We start from the raw sequence: 21762 nt of genomic DNA, 5'->3' as shown, positions 1-21762 counted from the left end.
AAACTATGCCCGAGCTAAAAATGTTGTTCTGTTATGCCTCCCTCCTCACTGTTCACATCGCATGCAGCCTTTAGATGTTACTTTCATGGCCCCTGTTAGTACATTTTACCAACAGGAAGTCCGAAAATGGCTAGCTCAGCACCCAGGCAGGCCAGTGACGATTTACCAAGTGTCTAAACTGTTTGGCAATGCTTTTCTCCAGGTGGCAAACATGCAGACCGCTGTGAACGGATTCAAAAAGACTGGAATTTATCCTTTTGGCAGGGATGTGTATCAGGATTTTTTATTTACACCAGCAGAGACAACAGACAGGACACCTCAAGAGGCTAGCTCTTTAAATCTCCTAAGTCCTCAACCTCCTGATTTAGAGGCAGTAGGCCCACCTGTAGCACCACCAGAAGGCCTAACTGAAAGTGATAGTTTTTCACAAACCACACCAGACAAGGTTGTTCACCCTTTTGATGAACCGTGTTGTTCAAAGACTTTAGATCCCATGCCCAAATCTGGCCAATGTCAAGTGTCACCTGAACAACCAATTTTCATTGTTTCACCAAAAGATATCATCCCACCACCTCACTACGACCGAAACAATACCAAAAGAAGCGATAAACGAAAGGGGAAAACTGCTATTTTAACTTCCTCGCCATACAAAAGAGAGTTAGAGGTCGCATTAGAAAAAGAAAAATGAGGGAAGAATGGTGAAAAAAAGAAAACTTTTCGAAGGTAAAAGGGTACTAAAAGAAAAAAAGAAAAATGGGCAACCAAACAAGAGCAAGTTTGAAAAACAAAACAAAAAGGCAAAGGTGTCAACTAAGAGAAATATTGATCAAGAAGATTTATCTAGTGAAGATGGGTTTCAGGAAGATCTAGGCTGTATTTACTGCAACGACATTTACTCAAATTCTAAAAGCAACGAAGGCTGGATACAGTGTTCAGGATGCCTAGGGTGGGCACACGAAGAATGCTGTGGTTCAGAAGAAGAGGACGATAACTTTATATGTGATTTGTGTAAACCCTTGCAAAAGTAAAATGACAGTTCAATTTCACTTAAAAAGGACTGAACAAGTTTTTATTTTTACATAGAATAATTTTTTTACATAAGAAATTAATTTCATATATATATACAAAAAAGTAGCTACTTTATTTTCAAACCAAACCTGTTACATTTAGTTCCAATAATAAATCTGTATATCAAAAATTGTAGTTTTTCATATTTCCCATATACTTACCATGTGTACCATATACTTACCAGTGGGGTAAAACCGGGTAGTTTCACTTTTTTTACTATAAACTAAGTAATTAAAACATCTTTCGTGTCATTTGATATTTACGGCCATATTTTGATACATAACTAGTCTAAGATTACTAGTAATAATTTTCATTCATTTCTGCCAAAAAACTTGGATTCAGGAAGCCGTCAAAGACTAGCCACCCGGTTTTACCCCACTCTCCCCTAATTATGAGATTGGTAGGAGTAAAACAGGAGTTACAGTTATAATATTATAATTTTGTGTAATAGGAATGTTTTTTTTTTAATAAACCTTGATATTTGAGCATTTTCATTCAATTTTCATTGAGACAAAGTCCTTAGGTCTTATACGCACACCTTGTTTATTTGCGAATAAATTTGTTTTAGAAGGAACATACTTAGAAAATTTGGAATACAAACAGCTGGTACGGTTATAATAGAAAAAATAGTTAGAATCCCTCGCAGAAATTTGGAACTTAAATTTTAGAACATAAATAGAAAGGTTTAGGGACTCTTCATCTCGTACGGAGATGAGTAATAATGTGAAAAATGTTGGGCATGAATGCTACCCCCCCCTCAAGTATATCATATTACTGTCCTATGCACTCGCTATATAATGAAACATAAGGTGAAAGAGAAATAAGTGTGCCACTGCAGAGTTGTATCTGAGTTGCATTCAAGGAGCAGATGATTTCCTAAGAATTCACTCGATTGCCATAGCTGATGTTTATGTTTATTGTTACATGTTTTTGTGCAGTTTGAGGTTATATTTGTTATATTCTTGTGCAAAACAATACTTTATGAAGCATGTACTCATATAAAAGCTACACAGGCATGTTTTAGTGATCCTATGTATATATATATATATATATATATATATATATATATATATATATATATATATATATATAAGTAGATATGAATGTGAGGGTTCTAGCTCACTTTTGGGACAGTCAGAAAATCAACGTAAAATACTGTTTAAAGGACAATAAACTAATCTGTAACTCACGAATGAAAAATTAACCGAATCTATAGCTGTTTTACTGTTCAATGTTTGCTTCTACATTTATAAGCTGTTTAATGAAAAAATCCAGAAATCTTCGAAATCTTTATTCTACGAAGTTAATTGTAACACAGTCTTTATCTTTAATAGTCTTCTTTCCAGTAACAACCAAGTGTAATTTTTCATTTTTGTTCAATTCTTTAATCTTTTTTTCATCCAAAACAGTCAAAAATCTGTTTGGCAAGTGTACTTTACAATCTTCCAACTCGGCAATTATTGTAAACCCGAATTTATCTTTCATTTTCTCCAAATTCACAATTTTGTATTTCTTATTTTCTTCTAATTCTATTAATTTCTTGTATTCTTTGAATGTTAAATCACCAACCTTATTCAACTCTTGTAACAGTGCCATTTACATAGAAAAAAATTAATACTTCTACACTTTTAAGGTGAAAAATCAACACTATACTTCCAAAATACACAAAAAACCGGGGTTTTGACCCTAAAAACGTGTTTTTAGGGTCAAAACCACAGCTCTTAAGGTGCATATATACTAGAGTTTTTTTGAAAAATCCTGAAAATCTACTGAATTTCTCTAATTATTGCGAATTTTTAGCTTTAAAGTTGATAATGTGAACGATATTTCTCGAAAAATCACTACAAAATTGAAATTTAAAAAATCTCTAAATGAAATTTTTTCTATATAAATAGAAGAATCAAAGGCTGTTTAACCATAAATTGTGCTGATTTGTATCAAATTGTAGTAAAAATCTGTACTTTTCAAAGTGTTAGTTAAACAAATTTTTCTTCTTTAAATAGAAGAATCAAAGGCTGTTCAACCATAAATTGTGCTGATTTTTATCAAATTTTGATAAAAATCCTTAGAAATCTACTGAATTATTGCTATTTTTCAGCTTAATAAAAAGATATTTTACTAAAAAGTAAAACTTGGCAGATTCAAATTTTCCCTATTTAAATGGAGAGGAAAAAGATATCCTGCCCGTACTGCAAAAAAGATGTTTTCGAACATCATTTTACCCGACATTATAAGTCGAAAAATCATTTGAAGAACAAAGAAATTTATAATAAAGAACTAAATTATTTGAGGACTTGGGCTAAAGAGAATCAAATTGCCGATCACCAAAACATGTATAATATAGAAAAATTGCGTGAACTAAAGAAAAATTTTAAGGAAAGTAAAAAAGATCTCAATCTATTTAAAGATGAAAAAATTCAATCAATCGCTGAGAAATTGTCCATTGAAACAAACGATAAAACTAAGTCTGAAATTATCGAAGAAATTGACAAAACTCTTAATGAGAAACCTGAAAATATCATTGATGTAGAAGTTTTATCCTCAATACATGGTCTTTTCAAGCAATACATTTTAACAAATTTGAACGACAATTTCATGTCAATTTACAAATATCTTTCTATTTTGCGCCCAGAAATTAAAAGTTTAATCGAAAAATTTCAAGAAACTGTGAAAAATAGTAAAGGATATCTCTCTTTGGAATGCGAATACGAACGAACTTTAGTGAACGGTGAAACACAAACTTGTCCAATGTACTTTACTATAAAAGCAGACGAGATCTTTGATGTAAACGACTTTATTACTAAGCAATTTAATAAATTAACACATCGAGAACAGACAAATCATCCAAATAAGGGTTCTGGATGGACATTTAAAAGCTGCAAACAACTAGTTTTGAGCCTTAATAAACACGAAATAATGAACGCAGGATCATATATCGATTTGCCAAAGAAAATCAAAGATAAGAAAGCTTGTGTAAATATCAAAAATAAAGATGATTTCTGTTTTGTTTATTCTATCCGATGCGCTATTGAAAAACCTGAAAAGAATGCTGACAGAGCAAAGCAATACGAGAAATTTGTAAATGACGAGATATTTTCAGGTTTCGAGTATCCAATGTCTCTGAAAGATATACAAATATTTGAAAAACGAAGCAGTAAAGCAAAGTATAATTATCCGAAAATGTCTGTAAATGTCTATAGTTTTGATGAAAAACTCAATATTGTTCCGTTACAAATTTCAGAAATTTATGATGCCGAGTTAGAAATCGATTTATTGTATGTTAAACAAGATGAAAAATCTCATTATGTTTTGATAACAGATTTAAACAAACTTGTATTTTCTCAGTTATCTAAGTGTAAAAATAAAAAATTTCTATGCAGAAGATGTTTAAGCCATTTCTACAAATCTGGAGATTTAACAGATCATTTAGAAATTTGCAAGCAACACGAAGTTTGTAAGCCAATTATGCCGTTTCCAGGTCAAACAACATCATTTACTAATTATCAAAAGAAATTTTCTCATCCTTACGTTATTTATATGGATTTTGAAAGCATATTAGAAAAAATTCAAAATCAAACAAGAAAAAAAGTACGAGATCATTGTCATTTAACAGGTAAATTTAGAGGTGCTGCTCATTTATCTTGTAACTTGAATCTCAAATTTCCTCAAAATATTCCCGTTTTCTGCCACAATATGTCAAATTACGATGCTCATTTGTACATAAAAGAATTGGCAAAACAGTATGGTAATGTTGATTTGATCGCAAACACCGATGAAAAATACATAAATTATTCAGTAAATTCAGGATATGGGTATGAGTTTGAAGATGATAAACCAAGAAAGTTCATCAAGTTTTCTTTTGTAGATACGTTCAGATTTATGGCATCGTCTATAGAAAAGTTAGCTAAAAACCTCAAAAAAGATGATTTCAAACATACAAATCATTTTATACAAGATGGTCTGAACGCAATTCTAGATAGACAACCAAATGACGAAGAAGAAATCTTTAAAATTCTATCTGGAAAAGGAATATTTCCCTATGAATTTATCGACAGTATTGAAAAACTTGATTACACAGAAGAATTGAGAATTCAAGATTTCTATTCACTTTTGACAGATGAGAGCATATCTGAGAAAGATTTTCAACACTACTTAAATGTTTGGAACAAATTAAAAGATAAACATCTTGGAAATTACTCTGATCTCTATAACATTCAAGATGTTCTATTGCTCGCTGATATCTTTGAAAATTTTAGGAATATTTGTTTGAATTGCTATAAACTTGATCCAGCACACTATCTAACAGCTCCCAGTCTTGCATGGGACGCTATGTTAAAATTAACGAAGATAGAATTACAGTTAATTAGTGATTATAATATGTATTTGATGATCGAAAAAGGTATTCGCGGAGGCATTTCTCAATGTATTAAACGATATGTTAAAGCAAATAACAAATATTTGAAAGATTTTGATAAGACAAAGCCCGAAAACTATTTGTTGTACGTCGATGCAAACAACCTTTATGGGTATGGACTTATGCAAAATTTACCATATAACGAAATCAAGTGGATGGATCCTAAAACGTATACAACAGCAGAATGGAAAGAAACAATTTTGGAACTCACTGGCGACGAAGATTATGGCTATATTCTTGAAGTCGATCTAGAATATCCAACAAATTTACACGAACATCACAAGGATTTACCTCTTGCTCCAGAACATTTTAAAAACAAACTTTGCACAACTCTACTGGATAAAACTGAATACGTTGTTCATTCGAGAAATTTGAAATTCTATCTGGAACAAGGTATGATTTTGAAACATGTGAATAGAGTTATTGCATTCGATCAGAAGCCTTTTATGAAAGATTACATTGATTTTAACACAAACATGAGAACCAAAGCTACAAGTGACTTTGAGAAGGACTTTTACAAGTTAATGAACAACTCAGTTTTTGGAAAATCTATGGAAAATGTGAGAAACAGATGTGATATTAGACTAGGAAATGAAGAATTTTCAATGAAACAGGCCAAGAAAACGAACTTCAAATGCTTTAACATCTTTGACGACAACTGTATAGCGAGTCACATGTACAAACAAAAGGTTAAATTTAACAAACCGATTTACATAGGATTTTCAGTTCTCGACCTCTCAAAATTGCTAATGTACGAGTTTTATTACAACAAATTAAAGAAGTTTGATCCAGATTTGAATCTGTGTTACATGGATACAGACAGTTATTTTCTAGAATTGAAACGAGATCCTTTTAAAATTATTAAAGAAAATATAGATGACTTTGATACAAGTGATTATCCAAAAGATCATGAATGTTTCACTACTAAAAATAAGAAGGTAATAGGGAAATTCAAAGATGAGTTAAATAGCGAAGTTTTAGAAGAATTTTGTGGTTTAAGATCAAAGATGTACTCGTACAAATATCTAGATAAAAACCCAGTTAGGTGTAAAGGAATTAAGAGAAGCGTTGTAAATAAAACAATAAATATCGAAAACTTGAAGAGATGTTTGTTCGAAGATAAAGAAGAATTTAGGGAGATGACAGTCATCAAAAGCTATAAACATGAGTTGTACACTGTTACCATAAACAAGCTGGCACTGAACGCTAAAGATGATAAGAGAATTGTCCTAGAAAATAAGATCGATACAGTACCGTATGGCTATGAAGCAAAATCTGATATATTAGACGAATTAAATAAACTTGGAAACTTTGATATGTAAATGGAAGATGATTTAATTCACTGCCACAAATGCAAGAAAAAAACGAAAAATATAGATTCTAAAATCGTTCAAACTCAAAACGGATTGTATAGAATTGCAGCAAAATGTTCAAAATGTAAGACAAACAAGAGTAAGTTTATAAAGAATCCAAATCCAAAACCTGTTAAGCAAGAATTGAAGACTAAAGATGAGATAGAGATTGAAGCTAGAGAAATTCATGCACCAGTACGAAAAAAGTTTAAAAAGAGAAAAATTATAACATTAGGAATTGACGATTTATGGGCAGCAGATTTAGTTATAATGTCTAACTATTCAGATCAAAATGATGGATTTAAGTATATGTTAAATGTTATTGATACTTTCTCAAAATATGCTTGGTCAAGAGCTATCAAAAGAAAAAACGGTAAAGATGTTTCAAAAGCCTTCGAAGATATAGTAAAAGATGCCATAAGGATCAATCACAAACCTCCAAACCTACTTCATACAGATAAGGGTTTAGAGTTTAAAAATAAAGAATTTAACGATGTTTTGAGAAAATACAACATTAAGATTTATCATACTGAAAACGAAGAGAAATCAAGTATTGTAGAGAGATATAACAGAACTCAAAATGAGAGAATGAAAGTAATTTTTGAGATTAATAAAAACTTTAAATGGATCGATATTCTTCAAAAAATCGTAAACAATTATAACGATACAGTTCACAGCACAATCAAAATGAAACCGAAAGACGTAGATAAGGATGCAGAAAAGGAGTTATTAGAGACCGTTTTCAAGTATGTTCCACCTGAAATTCACACGAAAACTAAATTTAAAGTCAATGATCATGTAAGAATTGTTAGTAAAAAACAAACATTTTCGAACAAATATAAGAACAATTGGTCAAGAGAAATCTTTGTGATTTATCAAATTAATAACACAGATCCTGTAACTTATAGTATAAAAGATTTAAATAATGAAGAAATAACCGTAAAGTTTTATGAATATGAATTGAGAAAGTCAAAGATTTTTTCTATATAAATGGAGGCCCAAAAGAAATGTTCAATGTGCAAAGAATTAAAAGGTTTTGAAGAATTTTATAAAGATAAGAGTAGAAAAGATGGAATTATTTATAATTGTAAAGATTGTTATAGGAAGTATCATAAAGAGCTGTATGATAAAATAGAAAAATTAACTTTGGAAGAGAAAGAATGTCTTAAATGTAAAGAAACTAAAAAAATTTCAGAGTTTAATAGTGATCACTATAGTAGAGATAAGAAAGACTCATATTGTAAAGATTGTGTAAAGAAGAATCACCATAGATTATATTATGAAGATACTCAATGTGAATGTGGAAGAACTATAAAATGGTTAAATAATTATCAAAAACATTTACAAACAAAATATCATAATTCAAGAGTTTAACATTTTCATCGTGTAATAATTTTTTCTATATAAGTGGAGTCTCAAAAGAAATGTACAAAGTGTCAAGAAGAGAATAGAAAAGACTGTTATTGTAAGGAATTATATGATAAAATGAACAAATTAACTTTAGAAGAGAAAAAGTGTTACTTTTGTAAAGAAATTAAAAATATTTCTGAATTTAATAACTGGCAGTATAGTAAAGATAGAAAAGATGCTTTTTGCAAAGATTGTGCTAAAAAAATTTTCAGCGAAAGTTATAAAAACGAAACGCCTTGTGAATATGAAAAAAAATTCTACGATGGTTACCTAGTTATGCTAAACATTTACAAACAAAATATAATAAATCGAGAGTTTTTAGTAAAATTTAGAAACATTTTCATCGTGTAATTTAGATATTCTATAAATCAGTCGAGATTCTGCCATATTTGTAGTAAAATGATTTCCGTTGTATAAAATATTCAAAGATTCTTTCATTTGGTTATACAGATTGATAGAATTTGGTTCGTCATCAATGAACAAAATCTCTAATTCAGGATAATTTATTTTTAGATGTTTTAATCGGTTTGGTATTTCTCGTTTCTGAGCTCTGATAACGTAATAAGGCCATTCCCACATGTGATTCTTCTTAATTAACACAAAAACATGGTGTTTTTTCTTATCAAAATCTTTACATACCATATCTCTCTTCATTAATTCCATTCGCAATTCTTGATTCTCTATTTTCAATGATTTCATTTCATCTTTAATTTGTAACTGTTTTATTTCATCTTTTAACTGCTTATTTTCGTTTTTGAGTTTGTACTCACCATATTTTCTAATGGAAGGTAATACTTCTTTCGTAACCCAATTTTTAAACAATTTCGCTTCTGGTTTATGCGATCTCAAAATTAAAGAATAAAGTCCAGATTCATTAACGAAAACAGTGTTATTTTGGAAGTTTGAAGGTAAGCTATTTATAGCCCCCCTTATATTTAGATTAAAATAGAAGTTTTTATCATCTTCGTCAACGTTTATTCTGATCGTTTGCATAGTATTTTCATATTCTAGAATTTTTGCTACGTCTTTAGCCTTAAACCAGATCACATTGTTTTCGTCAACAATCGTAAAGATATGTTTGTTATTGAATTTTAGTTGATTATTGAGTAGGTCTACAACTGTCTCCATTTAGATAGAAAAGAAATTTAACTAGTAATTTTTATTTTGAGAATAAAGCCCAGATTCATTAATGAAAACAGTGTCTGGATGTAATTTTTGTAAGAGTCGCGATTCGATACCCTTGTCAGAATCTATGTTTTCAAAGCTTTTTTTATATTTTGGGGGTCCATTTTAATCCTTTTTCAATCTTAAATATATTGTTGTTTTACTCTCATTATTTAATAAATTTCCCTCAGAGTCTTGTATAGTTAGAACGATTTTTTGAATTCTTTTAATATTTTTTCTAATTGGAATATAATCGATTTCATTTGGTTTTTCACTGATTTTTGATCCATAAGCAACATTTGGGAAAAAAGTGTACAAAATTTCAGATTCTTTGTGTAAATGTTCGGTTTGATTTTCAAAACTAGGTTCAACGAGATTGCAGTGCACTTCAATTACATCGAACGGTCTAAATTTTGGCGTTTTGTTTCCTAAATATACCTGATTTGGCTCAATAGTTTCTTGAACAAACCCTAACAATTCTACAATAATTGCTGAAAACATTATTCTTACTGGTGATTTTATTTGAATTTTATTAGAGAGATAATTTTTTTGCATTTCAAACTTGTTTTCGTCAAAGTTTAAAGATTTTTCTGATTGTTTGAATGTTTTCAGATAATTTTTAAGGGAATTTTTTATTTGATCGAAAGTATAATATCCTTTGTTTAAACCATAGTATTTTGTTATGTTCTTCTCACTAAATCCTATGCAATAAGGAGAACTTTCACTAATATTTATTACAAAATTGTCAGAATAAAAACCGCTTAAACCGATAAAATAATTTGATTCTTCCTCTAAGTGTATAGGATGTTCCAAGTTTAAAACTAATTTAGAGCTTTCTGAAGTCAACTTGAACAGCTTCATTTTCGCAAGCGTTGCTTCAAGATGAAAATCTTCTATTTAAATGGAGAAATTTTTAAAGCAAAAAGATCAGATAAAACTTCAAACGTTTGAAGAAAGTAAGAAAGATCAACCAATCAGATTGTTAATTGTTGGTTCAAGTGGATGTGGAAAAACAACTTTATTATTGAATTTTATCTACAATAGGTTGATTCCTTATTCCAATTTGTATGTTTTTAGTAAATCTTTAGAACAAGACGCCTATAAAAAATTACAAGAAAGATTTGAAAATATTGAGAAAAACTTAAACAAAAAAATATCACATTTTTATAATGCTTCTGAGGACATAGTTCCGTTAAGCGAATGTAAACCCAATTCGTTAATCGTTTTTGATGATTGTATTTTAGAAAATCAAGACGTTATTAAGGAATATTTCGTAATGTCCCGTCACAAAAACATATCTTGTATCTATCTTTCCCAATGCTTTTCAAAGGTTGATAAACAAGTTATTAGAAATAATTTGAATATGTTGTGTGTTTTTAAGCAAGACGATCACTATTCGAGAAAGATTTATAACAATTATGTGGGATCTGATATGAGTTTTAACCACTTTAATGAATTGTGTGATAAAATTTGGAAGGAAGACTACGGATTTTTAACTATTAATCTAACTTTGAAGCCTAAAAGTGGTAAATATTTGAATAAATTTTCCAATATAAACGTGTGATAATCTAGTTGTTTTCATGTTTTTACGTTCACGTTTACGTTTCGTGTTCTCGTTTTTACGTTCCACGTTCACGTTTTACGTTTCACGTTCACGTTTTACGTTCCACGTTTCGTGTTCTCGTTTCGTGTTCACGTTTCCACGTTCCACGTTCACGTTTTACGTTCCGTGTTCACGTTTCGTGTTCTCGTTTTCACGTTCGTGTTTCACGTTCGTGTTTACGTTTCACGTTCATGTTTTACGTTCATGTTTCACGTTCATGTTTCACGTTCCACGTTCACGTTTTACGTTCCGTGTTCACGTTTTACGTTCCACGTTCACGTTTTTACGTTCCACGTTTCAAAATTTTCCTAAATAAATGGCGAACGTAACTTCTGAAGAAGCGAAAAAACTTGATCAAATCGAAAAGAAATTAATCAAAGAATTTAAAGAACAGATTCGAATTGATGAAAAAGAACAAGAATTTATTCAAAAAATTAATCAACCTGTAACTTCTGCAATAAAAAATGTTGAGGGCAAAATTGAAAATGTTTTAAGCGATAATCAAAATTTAATGAAATTGGTTCCAGTTGTACGACAATTTGCTGATATTTCGATACCAGAATCTGAGTTTGAATTGCCAAAATTACCATCTTCAACACCATTTAGACCTCGAATCATTGAAGACTCTACCATAGTTGAACCAATAAGTCCTGGAACAACGGATATAATAATTGGTGAAATTGGTAAAAAATTTCTTCCTAGAGCAAAGGATGATAAATTTGGTTTGTATTGGGACAGAAAAAAGAAAAGTTTTATGATTGGAAATTTGCCCGTGAATTTTGAGCATAATGATATCATTATTAATGAAAAAACATATGAAGGAACTCAAGGTTTATGGAGATTATTAACAGGCACTGATGTTCCAAAAGACGGTTTATATTCTGAAGAAGACTTGAAAAAGTATACTGAAATTTTATGGAAATCTGATTCAATTTACAAAAATAATGATCCATCAACTAAGAAACCAAAGTCAAGTAAAGGTAAAAAATATCTCAATTTGATTAAACCAATTTGGGAAAAACGAATCGAAGGATCAGGTGTAAGAAAATACAATGATAATAAGATTGAGTACAGATATATCGACGATTTGACAAAACTCGATGGAATTATTAATTATATTTATGCTCAAGAAAAGGCTGGAAACAACAATTTTTTGAACGAAAAGAAAGCGATTAAAGATTTTATTTCGAACAAACTTGATGAAATGATTGAAAAACCTGATGGAATTAAATATTTAAAACGAGTTTTGCCGGCAATAAGTTCATCTATGATTGAGGGTAGTGGACTTTTGAATGATTTTATCAACAATTTACCTTTTGAATTACACGTACCAACTTATCAGTATCTGGGGCCTGGCACAAAACTCGAAAAAAGACTAAAAAGAGGAGATACTGGTATAAATAAATTAGATCAAGCTGCTATGGAACACGATATTTTTTATGCAAAACATAGAGACACAAATTCCAGACATATCGCAGATAAAGTTTTGCAAGATAAGGCAATGGATAGATTTTTATCAAAAGATGCTAGTTTAGGTGAAAGATTTGTTGCGCTTCCAACAGCTGGAGCAATGTTTTTGAAGAGAAAACTAGGAATGGGAATCGAAGAGAACTTGAAATTTTAACTATATAAATGGAGGTGAATGTAAATTTCAGCAAAAATCAGAAAGAAAAAATAAAATCCGCTTTTAAGAAGAAAATACCCGTTAGTATTCAATTTAAAATAGATCAACTAAAAAATGGCGAAGATAAGATATTTTTAACAAATAGACAATACAATAAACTCGAAAAACATAAGAAAAACAATAAAGGAACCAGAATAGAATTTTCTTATAATCAGTTGAAAGAACTTAAAAATGGTGGACTTTTGAAAGATTTATTAGATTTTGGAGAAAATATTCCAGTTGTTAAAAATGTTGTTCCTTATGTTCGTAAAGCTGCTCCAATCGTTAAAAAGGATGTGATTCCTATTGTTCGAAACATTTTAAATTGGTTAGATAAAGAGTTGGAAGATGTTACAGGATCTGGATTAGATGAAAAAACTTTGAATTACGTGAAATCAAACATTGAAAAAAAAATTTAAACCTTTAACATTCGGGGAATTGGAAGAAATCTGCAAAAATATTAAACATTTTAGAGGAATCTTCATGAGAGATACATTACCTGAAAAAGTTAAGAAATTTGAATGTGGAATTGTGAATTTAGACTCGATTATGGGAAGTGGAACGCATTGGATTTGTTATTATAAAAATGATAAGAATGCATGTTATTTTGATTCGTATGGAAGAATTGAGGACAAACCACCTATAGAATTGATTAAATATTTGAAAAAATCAAGCGTCTACTACAATGATTCTCAGATTCAAGACTATAAAGATCCCCCAATTTGTGGTCATTTATGTGTTTTTGTTTTGAATGAACTGAGTACTGGTAAAGATTTTAAAGAAGTTGTCAACAAATTATTGCTTAATAAATATGGATTCACGAAATATTTTTGACGTGTTTGGAACACAAATCGAAAGTATTCAAAATGTAGATAATAGTTTGAATTTTGATAGTTTGAGGAATGAGTTTGATAACAAGTTAGAAAATTTATTACAAAACCTTCCAGATTCAGATATGTTTGCTGTCGAGATTGAAGATTTTAAAGCAGAATATGATAACAAACTTGCAAATTTCATGAGTTCAAATGAAGTTGCTGATAAAATAAAAACATTGGAAAAAGAAGTTGATGATGGTGTAAAAAAATTATTTACCAATTTAATGTCTCATATCGAAAAAGCTGATAAAATTACTGAAGCGATCAAAGTTGAAAAGAATTATGTTAGTTTGGCTAATAAAAAAAGAATTGTCGGTGTTCGACCTGGTATTGACAAACATGATGTTGTTGTTAAAGAACAAATTTTAAAACCTCTAAAATTATCAGAAAACATCGATATTGTTGATTTACATGATCCGAATGTTAAAAATGCCTTAGATTTTAAAGGAAAAAGAATTAGCGGTGTTAGTAAAGGAATTAATCCATTTGATGTTGTTGTAATGATTCAATTAGAAGATCCTATTAAAATGTTTAATGAACTAAAACAAAATTACGAGAATCATAAACAGCATGTTAAAGATTTTACAACAGAAGTCTATGACAAGTTAGAAGCCAGAAATAGAAGATCAGTAGACGATGTTGGTGAAATTAATGAAAAACTTACTAATTTTAAAGAGTCTTTTGATAAGTTTAGTTTAGATGCTACGAAAACTTTTGAGAATATTGGTCATAAATTTGTTGAATACAATGATTCTTATGCTGTCAAATTTCAAAAATTAGAAAAAAAACTTAATAATATGGAGGAAGATCTTACTGAAATAGGTATTCGCGTAGGGTTTTATGCACGATAAATTTTCCCTAAATAAATGGCGCTCATATATTGTGTGACGTGTAAGGCAAAAACTGCAACAAATGATATAAAATACTATGCAAACATCAATGGAGTTAAAAGAGTTTCTGGAAAATGTGCTGAATGTAACGCAAAAAAGAGCCAATTTATAAAAACTTGATTTTGAAATTTTTTCCTAATAAATAGAGATGGCGGGACATTACAGTGCTTTCGATCTTTTTATCATGCAACACGAAAGAGATTTGAAAAAAGAACATTGGGATGACATTTCTCAAAAATATGAATTATCCGAAGATATGATGAGATTATACGTAAACAAATTGAATTGGTATAACATTGCTAAATATCAAACTCTGTCCCCAGAGTTCATTCAAGAAAATATACATTATCAATTAAAAGATCATATGTCTGTTCTTTGTCTCTATCAACACTTGAGTCTAAAGTTTTTGGATGAAAATAAAGATACAGTTGATTGGAACAATATTATAGATAGCGGTTACTATCCTGTGCAGATTTTATTGAAATATGTGGCCGAAATTGCAAAATTTAAGGAAGAGAATCCTGAATATGACGAAGTAGATCATTAAAAAATGACTCTAATTTATATCTTTTCTTATAAAAACGTACATTAGATCGATGAAAAAATGATACACGATGTTTAAAATTTCTAAATTTTCTCTTATTAAATGGTGGACTACAGAAAGTATGCTAGTGATATTGAAAGGGCGGAGTTTAAAAATTTCTATCCAATTAGTAAACAACATTTGAATGAACCGAATAAAAGAACTGAGTTTAATATTGATTTTGGAGATAACTTTTGCTCGTCTAACTTCCAGTTTTATATTTCTGGAACTTTAACAAAACAAGATGGTCAAGCATATCTTGGAACTGATAATGTTAGATTAATCGATAATTTTATACCGTTTTTATTTTCTAAGATTGAAGTAAGAAAACACAATAAATTGATAGAAGAAGTCGAAAACTGTGGCCAATTAAGCACAATTAAAGGAACTATTTGTTATTCCAAAAGTGATGTATTTTCAAACAGTTTTGAATCAACTTTTAAATTTGGACAATTTGAAGCGGTCGGTGATTTAGCACATTTCGGCTTAGGATTTTTTGAAAATGTTACTATTCCGATCTATAAAGGAGGATTTTATCTAAGTTTTATAAGAGCAGAAGACGATGATGTGATTCTGAAGACTGCAACTGGAAATGTTATGCCTGTTGATGGCAAAATTACAATTAACGAGTTTTTCATTAGAGTTCCGATGATTGATTACAAAACCACGAGTAAAATTAGGTTGATTGATGAAATTATAAAATCTCAAAACATCACGTTTAATTTTCTAGATTGGCAATGTATTGAACAAAAAGGTATTTCCGGAACAACTTATTCGTTCGATATCACAAATATTTATAGAAATATCTTCAATCCCAAGTTCGTTATCATTGGTTTTCAAACAGATAGACAGAATAATCAAGAAAAAAATCCTTCAAAGTTTGATAGTTTGGATGTAAAAAATATCAGAGTAAAATTGAACGGTTCTTATTATCCAGATGAATTACAAAATTTAAACATTTCCGGTGGTCTTTTCAGAATCATGTATCAGATGTATCAAGATTTTAAGAAAGTTTACTACAAAAATATGGAAATGTATTACAACCCCAAAGAATTTATAGCAAATAGACCCATTTATGTCATTGATACAACAAAGAGTTTGACAAATATTTCTAGTTCAAAGAACGATATAATTATCAATATGGATTTTCAAAATGCTGTTACAAACGCGATTTGTTATGTGGTTGTGGTTTCTGAGAAATTTTTAGCCTATGATGTGATTAAGAACGATATTAGAGAAATTCAGTAAAAATCGTCTTATTTTCTGTTGAGCGAATGTTAGCAAATTTCATTATTTCCGTTTATAGATTTTTCATTAAGATTTCTGGATTTTTTCATTAAAACAGCTTATAAATGTAGAAGCAAACATTGAACAGTAAAACAGCTATAGATTCGGTTAATTTTTCATTCGTGAGTTACAGATTAGTTTATTGTCCTTTAAACAGTATTTTACGTTGATTTTCTGACTGTCCCAAAAGTGAGCTAGAACCCTCACATTCATATCTACTTATATATATATATATATATATATATATATATATATATATATATATATATATATATATATATATATATATATATATTGAATTAGAGTCGTACAATAAGCATAAACCACAGAAAGTGGCAGCTGCAGCGCTATGTGCTCTGTGATGACGTCATGCGCGGTGGCGGGCGAAATTGGGCCGCCACCGCGCCGGTCTTGCACACCTGTTCTCTTTCTACCATTTATAAACCTACCAAAGAGCGCCAAGTAGAAGATGAGGGTGAGGAACAATGACATGCCCGAAGATGGGTCCTGACTCTCGTAATCTCTCTCGGTGAATCTCTGCCAGAAGTCCGCCGGACTGTTAGTCACAGTCAGATCGTCATAATCGTCGTGGTCAGAGTTTCGTTCGAAAACCCCTCTGTCTCTAGATGAATGTGTTCTTCGGTGAGGTCCAGAAGTGAACCACACGGGTCCCGTGTCGAATTCCCTTGCCTCAGCGGCAACACGTCCTTCCACCATAGACCAGTAAGGGTGTGGTACTTTTTTCCTTTCCAGAAACGTATTCACTTGGTGGTTCGTGGGTACAATCCTATATCCCAAATCTATGGTCCAGAGGGACTCGGCACAACGATTCTGGAGACACACGGTCCTATAAAAAAGGTGACAATTTATTCGAAGAAATCCAAAGAGGAGACATGCACAGAATTTTACAAAAATTACATTACATATGACATATATGATATATTATTATATATATATATATATATATATATATATATATATATATATATATATATAATATTAAGTATAATAAATTATTTCACTCATTGCCGTGGCAATTGTTAGGATCTATTTTTAATTTATTCGTGTTAAGAAAATGTTTTTAGCTTATTATAGTAGGCTATCGTTCAAATATAAAGGCCGGTTGTTGAGTAAATATAGATAAACCGCTCTTAAAGAAACCTGCACGGAAGCAGATGTCTAAGCAGCCATGTGCAGGTGGGGCCCCCTTCAGTGGTGTGGAGTGGGGCAGGCATCTCCTCGTCTTTGTTCTATCAGCTGTGTAGGTCTATACAATCGTAAAATATTAATTATTCGACAGCCTAATGTAGCCATAGATGTAACCAGGGAGCTTGCGTTTTGGTGTGAGGTTAACCGCTAAGTGGCAGTGGTCAGGTCAGAGGATATATGCTGATGATACAGCACTGTGTTATACAGAAAACAAGCGATCTGATATAGAGTGCGCTAATGCGCTATGAATAAGGATTTAGAAGCTCTGAAATGGTGGTGGTACATGCAGTTTTGTTTACGAGGTTATCCAAATTTTCAAAAGAAAATAATATACAAATATCTATGTGATAACATAACTTGCAATTTAGATTGCTGTGAAGTATTACAGCAAGCACAGATTAAATATCTAGGAATAACACTCGACAAAGAATTTACATGGAAAAAAACATATAACAAGTTTAAATTCTAAATTGATCAATGTAATAAGACTTATTTACTTTCTAAGAAAAATATTTTTAATAATGAGCTACTGAAAAGTCTATATTTTTCACTTGTAAGAAGTAGATTACAGTAAGGCATTGTATGTTGTGGGGGGGGGGGAATTGTATTTCAAGTTTAAAACCTTTGATTACAATCCAAAAACACTTTATAAGAGTTATATCGAAAAGCAATATTAGAGATCCATCACGTCCTTTATTTAATCAATTAAAAATACTCCCATTGAGATATTTATATGTATACAAAGTGCTCAATGTGTTTTATGATAGAAGTGGGCATAAAAACTTATTTTAACAAAACTTATTCATTTTTGGCACCTGAACTATATAACTACGTGCCTTATGCTAATAAGGAACTCGATTAAAAAAAAAACAGAATTTATTTTTAAATTGAGAGTTTGGCTTTTTAGTTTAGATAATATTGAAATTATTTGTAACTATTACATAAATTATTTTATTTTATTTTTTCACATACTTCCTTACTTAATTTTTATGATCTTGAATTATGTTATTTGATTTAAAATGTTTTTGTATAATATATGCATATGACAGTATTCCATTTTTATCCTAGAAATGTACAGTGCCTTTAAGTTTAAGTATAAAATTAATGCAGATGTAGGTATGCGTGTTGTCTTAGAGTATGTATGTGATTTGTATGTATATATGTATGTTATAGCCCATGTATTTTTCTTTTCTTTTATTAATGTAGCACAACTTTGACCATTATATTTTGTTTTTGTAAAGTTTATATAAATATTTCTACTTAGAATTTAAGTATAGTGAGTCCATCAAGAAAATACAATAATAAAACCGATCAAAAATATCCATTTTAAATTCAAGGATGGGATCTCATTACAAGCTCTGCTTTGGAGGCCCTGTATTTTTCTTAAAGGAAGTTAAAGTTTATGTTAATAAATGCTATTATTGTTTATATTTGTTACAACATAGTATGGTATGTTTTAAATATTGTTATGTGTTTTGTCTTAAGGTCAGACTGAGCACGAGAAAGGCTTTGTTATATTCTATTTTGTTTTTAACATGTTTGTTTTGTATTTTGTTTACATTTAAAAGAATATTTAGAAGATTATTTTTGGTTTGACTGTCTAACAAGAAAAATATTAGATGTATATATTACTTTCTTTAAGAAATAAATTTCTTTCTTTCTTTCTTCTTAGATCGAACGGGCGAGGGTCGAGTGATGGGGATACTGGGAGAGGCCGGCATCACATCGGTGGGGGGTATTTACCCCACCCTGCGCGAACTAAAATCGCCCAGCGTCTTTTTGTAAGCGGTTTACCTATAAGACTGGAACGAGACAAGTTCTGTTCAGGGTGACATTTCGTAAATCTTCGGTTCCGTCTCCCTTGCTGTGCTCTGTAGCCTCATTTTTTTCATCAGGGTAACATAACTTTGTTTGACATATACCGTTGTTAAGTAAAACAGAAACGATTGCACTAGTTTTCCATATCTGGAAGCCGATATCTAGCCTCAGGTGATATCGATATCTAATCTAAACGTAGACCAAACAAGGTTGAAATGGACAAACCGTACAATTTGATTGTTGTGAAATTAGTTCACTGTACATACCTCCTTGGCCATCCGAGCGGTTTACACGTCTGCTCTCACTGATTTTCAATCCGGGCTTCACTCAGGTGTTGACACATGTTTCTGCTTCTCTCACGGAAGATTGGCCGAATGTATTTTCAACTACATTTTTCTATGTACTAATTGTCAGCTAGACTACCTTATATACCAACCACCGCCTTATTTATACAGGGTGTCCCACGAGTAACCCGGCAAACTGCACAGGTGGTTTTCTCTCATCAAAATAATGACAAAAATTCGTATAAAGATGTTCGGAAACGCTTTGTATGTCTAGCGAGATATTTTGACCGGTTTTCTACGAAAGGACGGAAATAGAGCGAAACTGATGTTTTTGTTGTTAATAGCCTATTAGTAGTTGTTAAAATTATTGGATTTTATGTCAAATTAACTGAAAAATTGAATAAAATACGTCCTAGACCAATTAGACCACCAATTTCTGAGATGTCGGACAAAATATGTAAAATTCTGTCTCTAAAACGTGATTTGTTTGAGGGACCAAGGGAAGTGACTAGGGCCTAACTGTGGATAATGTTATGTTTTTAACATCTGTGAGATAAGCTACTGTGAGGTTATTGGAAGAAAACTATCTCGGCATATTTTGCTGTCCCTTTGCTCCATATATTATTATTACATTAAATTCTAGACAAGCGTTACGTCGTTCCATCTCTTTGCTCCACATCATTATTACATTAAATTCTAGACAAGCGTTACTCGTAACCCTGATGTAGTCTAGGAAGCTTCCCACAGCAACTTTGAGGTAACAAACGAGTACTTTGGTATTGAATACGTGCACATACATAAAAAAGAAACATAGACACGTGCCGAATTGTAACTTATTACATCCTTACTTTTTGAATTGACCGAAAAACCTTAAAACAACCATGTCGTGAATTCGGTACGTCTCTGTACAGTATTATTAGGCCATTACGAGTACATACATATTAAACTGGACAGTTATGCCGCGAAGAGATCGCCATTTTAGAGGGTTTTCTAAATATATCCGTATTAATTTTGGAAGATTGAACTCATTCAAAACCCTAAAAACATATATTATTACTATTATCAAACTTAACCACGGAACGTTAAGTTTTTAATTTTTCAAGGGACATAATTTGTTTTTAGGAAAACATATTCCACGAATTCTGATTACCACAACAAGGACGATGTAGGATTACGCCACATTGTACCATAAAACAGGCTTCGCTGAGGTTACATGCAAGGTTCAAGTTTATATTTAATTCCTTTCTGATAGTTAGGGTACATGTTTTACCAGGTTACTTATTAACCAGAAGAAGAGATCAGATTGCAGATACCGAAACGTAGTGTTACTGATTTTTTGTTTCACTGAACGATGGCAAGTGTCCGGAAAAATCCTGTTTCCTTCACAATCCTTCCATCGTCAAAAATAAACTTCAAACAAAGAAATGTTTTACTATTGCCTGTTACAATGTCATGCGATTATACTTAGTTCATTTATTCTTCGATTTTCTCGTTACCATCATAGTTACCATCGATGTTGCTTGAAACAAAAAATAAGATTCATGTCAATTCTCAAGTCTATAGGTCAGTTCATTCTCAAGATAACGTGGGGACATACAGAGATTGAAATTAATTTTTCAAGTCCCTCGGGTAATAGACTACGTTAAGGCTCAGCCAATAACAGTAACGTTTTATACTACTTACTGTTCATGACTACCTCTGTTAATCTATAATGTTAAACATCAATGCATTTTAAAACTATAAACACAATTTCATTTTTCTACCTTATTATAGATTTTACTGAGTTAGCAAAATCAGCTGTGGTGTCCCGCTTACCACATCAGATGAGGGTCTCCTTTCTGCATGGACAGGACCCCGAGGACAATCCAATGGATGACAGCTAAGACTAGGAAACAGAGTGACAAAAGGACCGGGCATAGCCTATCCTGAAACAGCAAAAACTTTATCATCCATTCCATCGTGTAGTTACGCTTGATATAAAATTTAGATGACGCCGGGTAAAACAACTAGACGTAACCCATCCTGAAGCAGCAACCTGTTAACTTGTTACACATCCATTCCAACGGTAGTGGTCATACTTGATATACAATTCAGAGGACGCCGGGTAAAACAACTAGACGTAACCCATCCTGAAGCAGCAAC

General features: G+C 31.2%; 1 protein-coding gene across 1 annotated transcript in view; it reads right to left on the bottom strand.

The window, feature by feature from the left end:
* The window catches only part of LOC124361406, a 32730-nt gene that overhangs the window by 3221 nt on the left and 7747 nt on the right, over window positions 1-21762 (bottom strand). Inside the window, exons 4-5 of the mRNA XM_046815456.1 lie at window positions 21436-21545; window positions 16759-17156 (exon numbers count right to left, since the gene is read on the bottom strand). Of these exons, the coding sequence (XP_046671412.1) occupies window positions 16759-17156; window positions 21436-21545 (508 nt within the window). The remainder of the gene's footprint in view (window positions 1-16758; window positions 17157-21435; window positions 21546-21762) is intronic.

The sequence above is a fragment of the Homalodisca vitripennis genome, chromosome 4 (assembly GCF_021130785.1).
Source record: "Homalodisca vitripennis isolate AUS2020 chromosome 4, UT_GWSS_2.1, whole genome shotgun sequence".
NCBI lineage: Eukaryota > Metazoa > Arthropoda > Insecta > Hemiptera > Cicadellidae > Homalodisca > Homalodisca vitripennis.
This window is presented reverse-complemented; position numbering and strand designations above follow the sequence as displayed.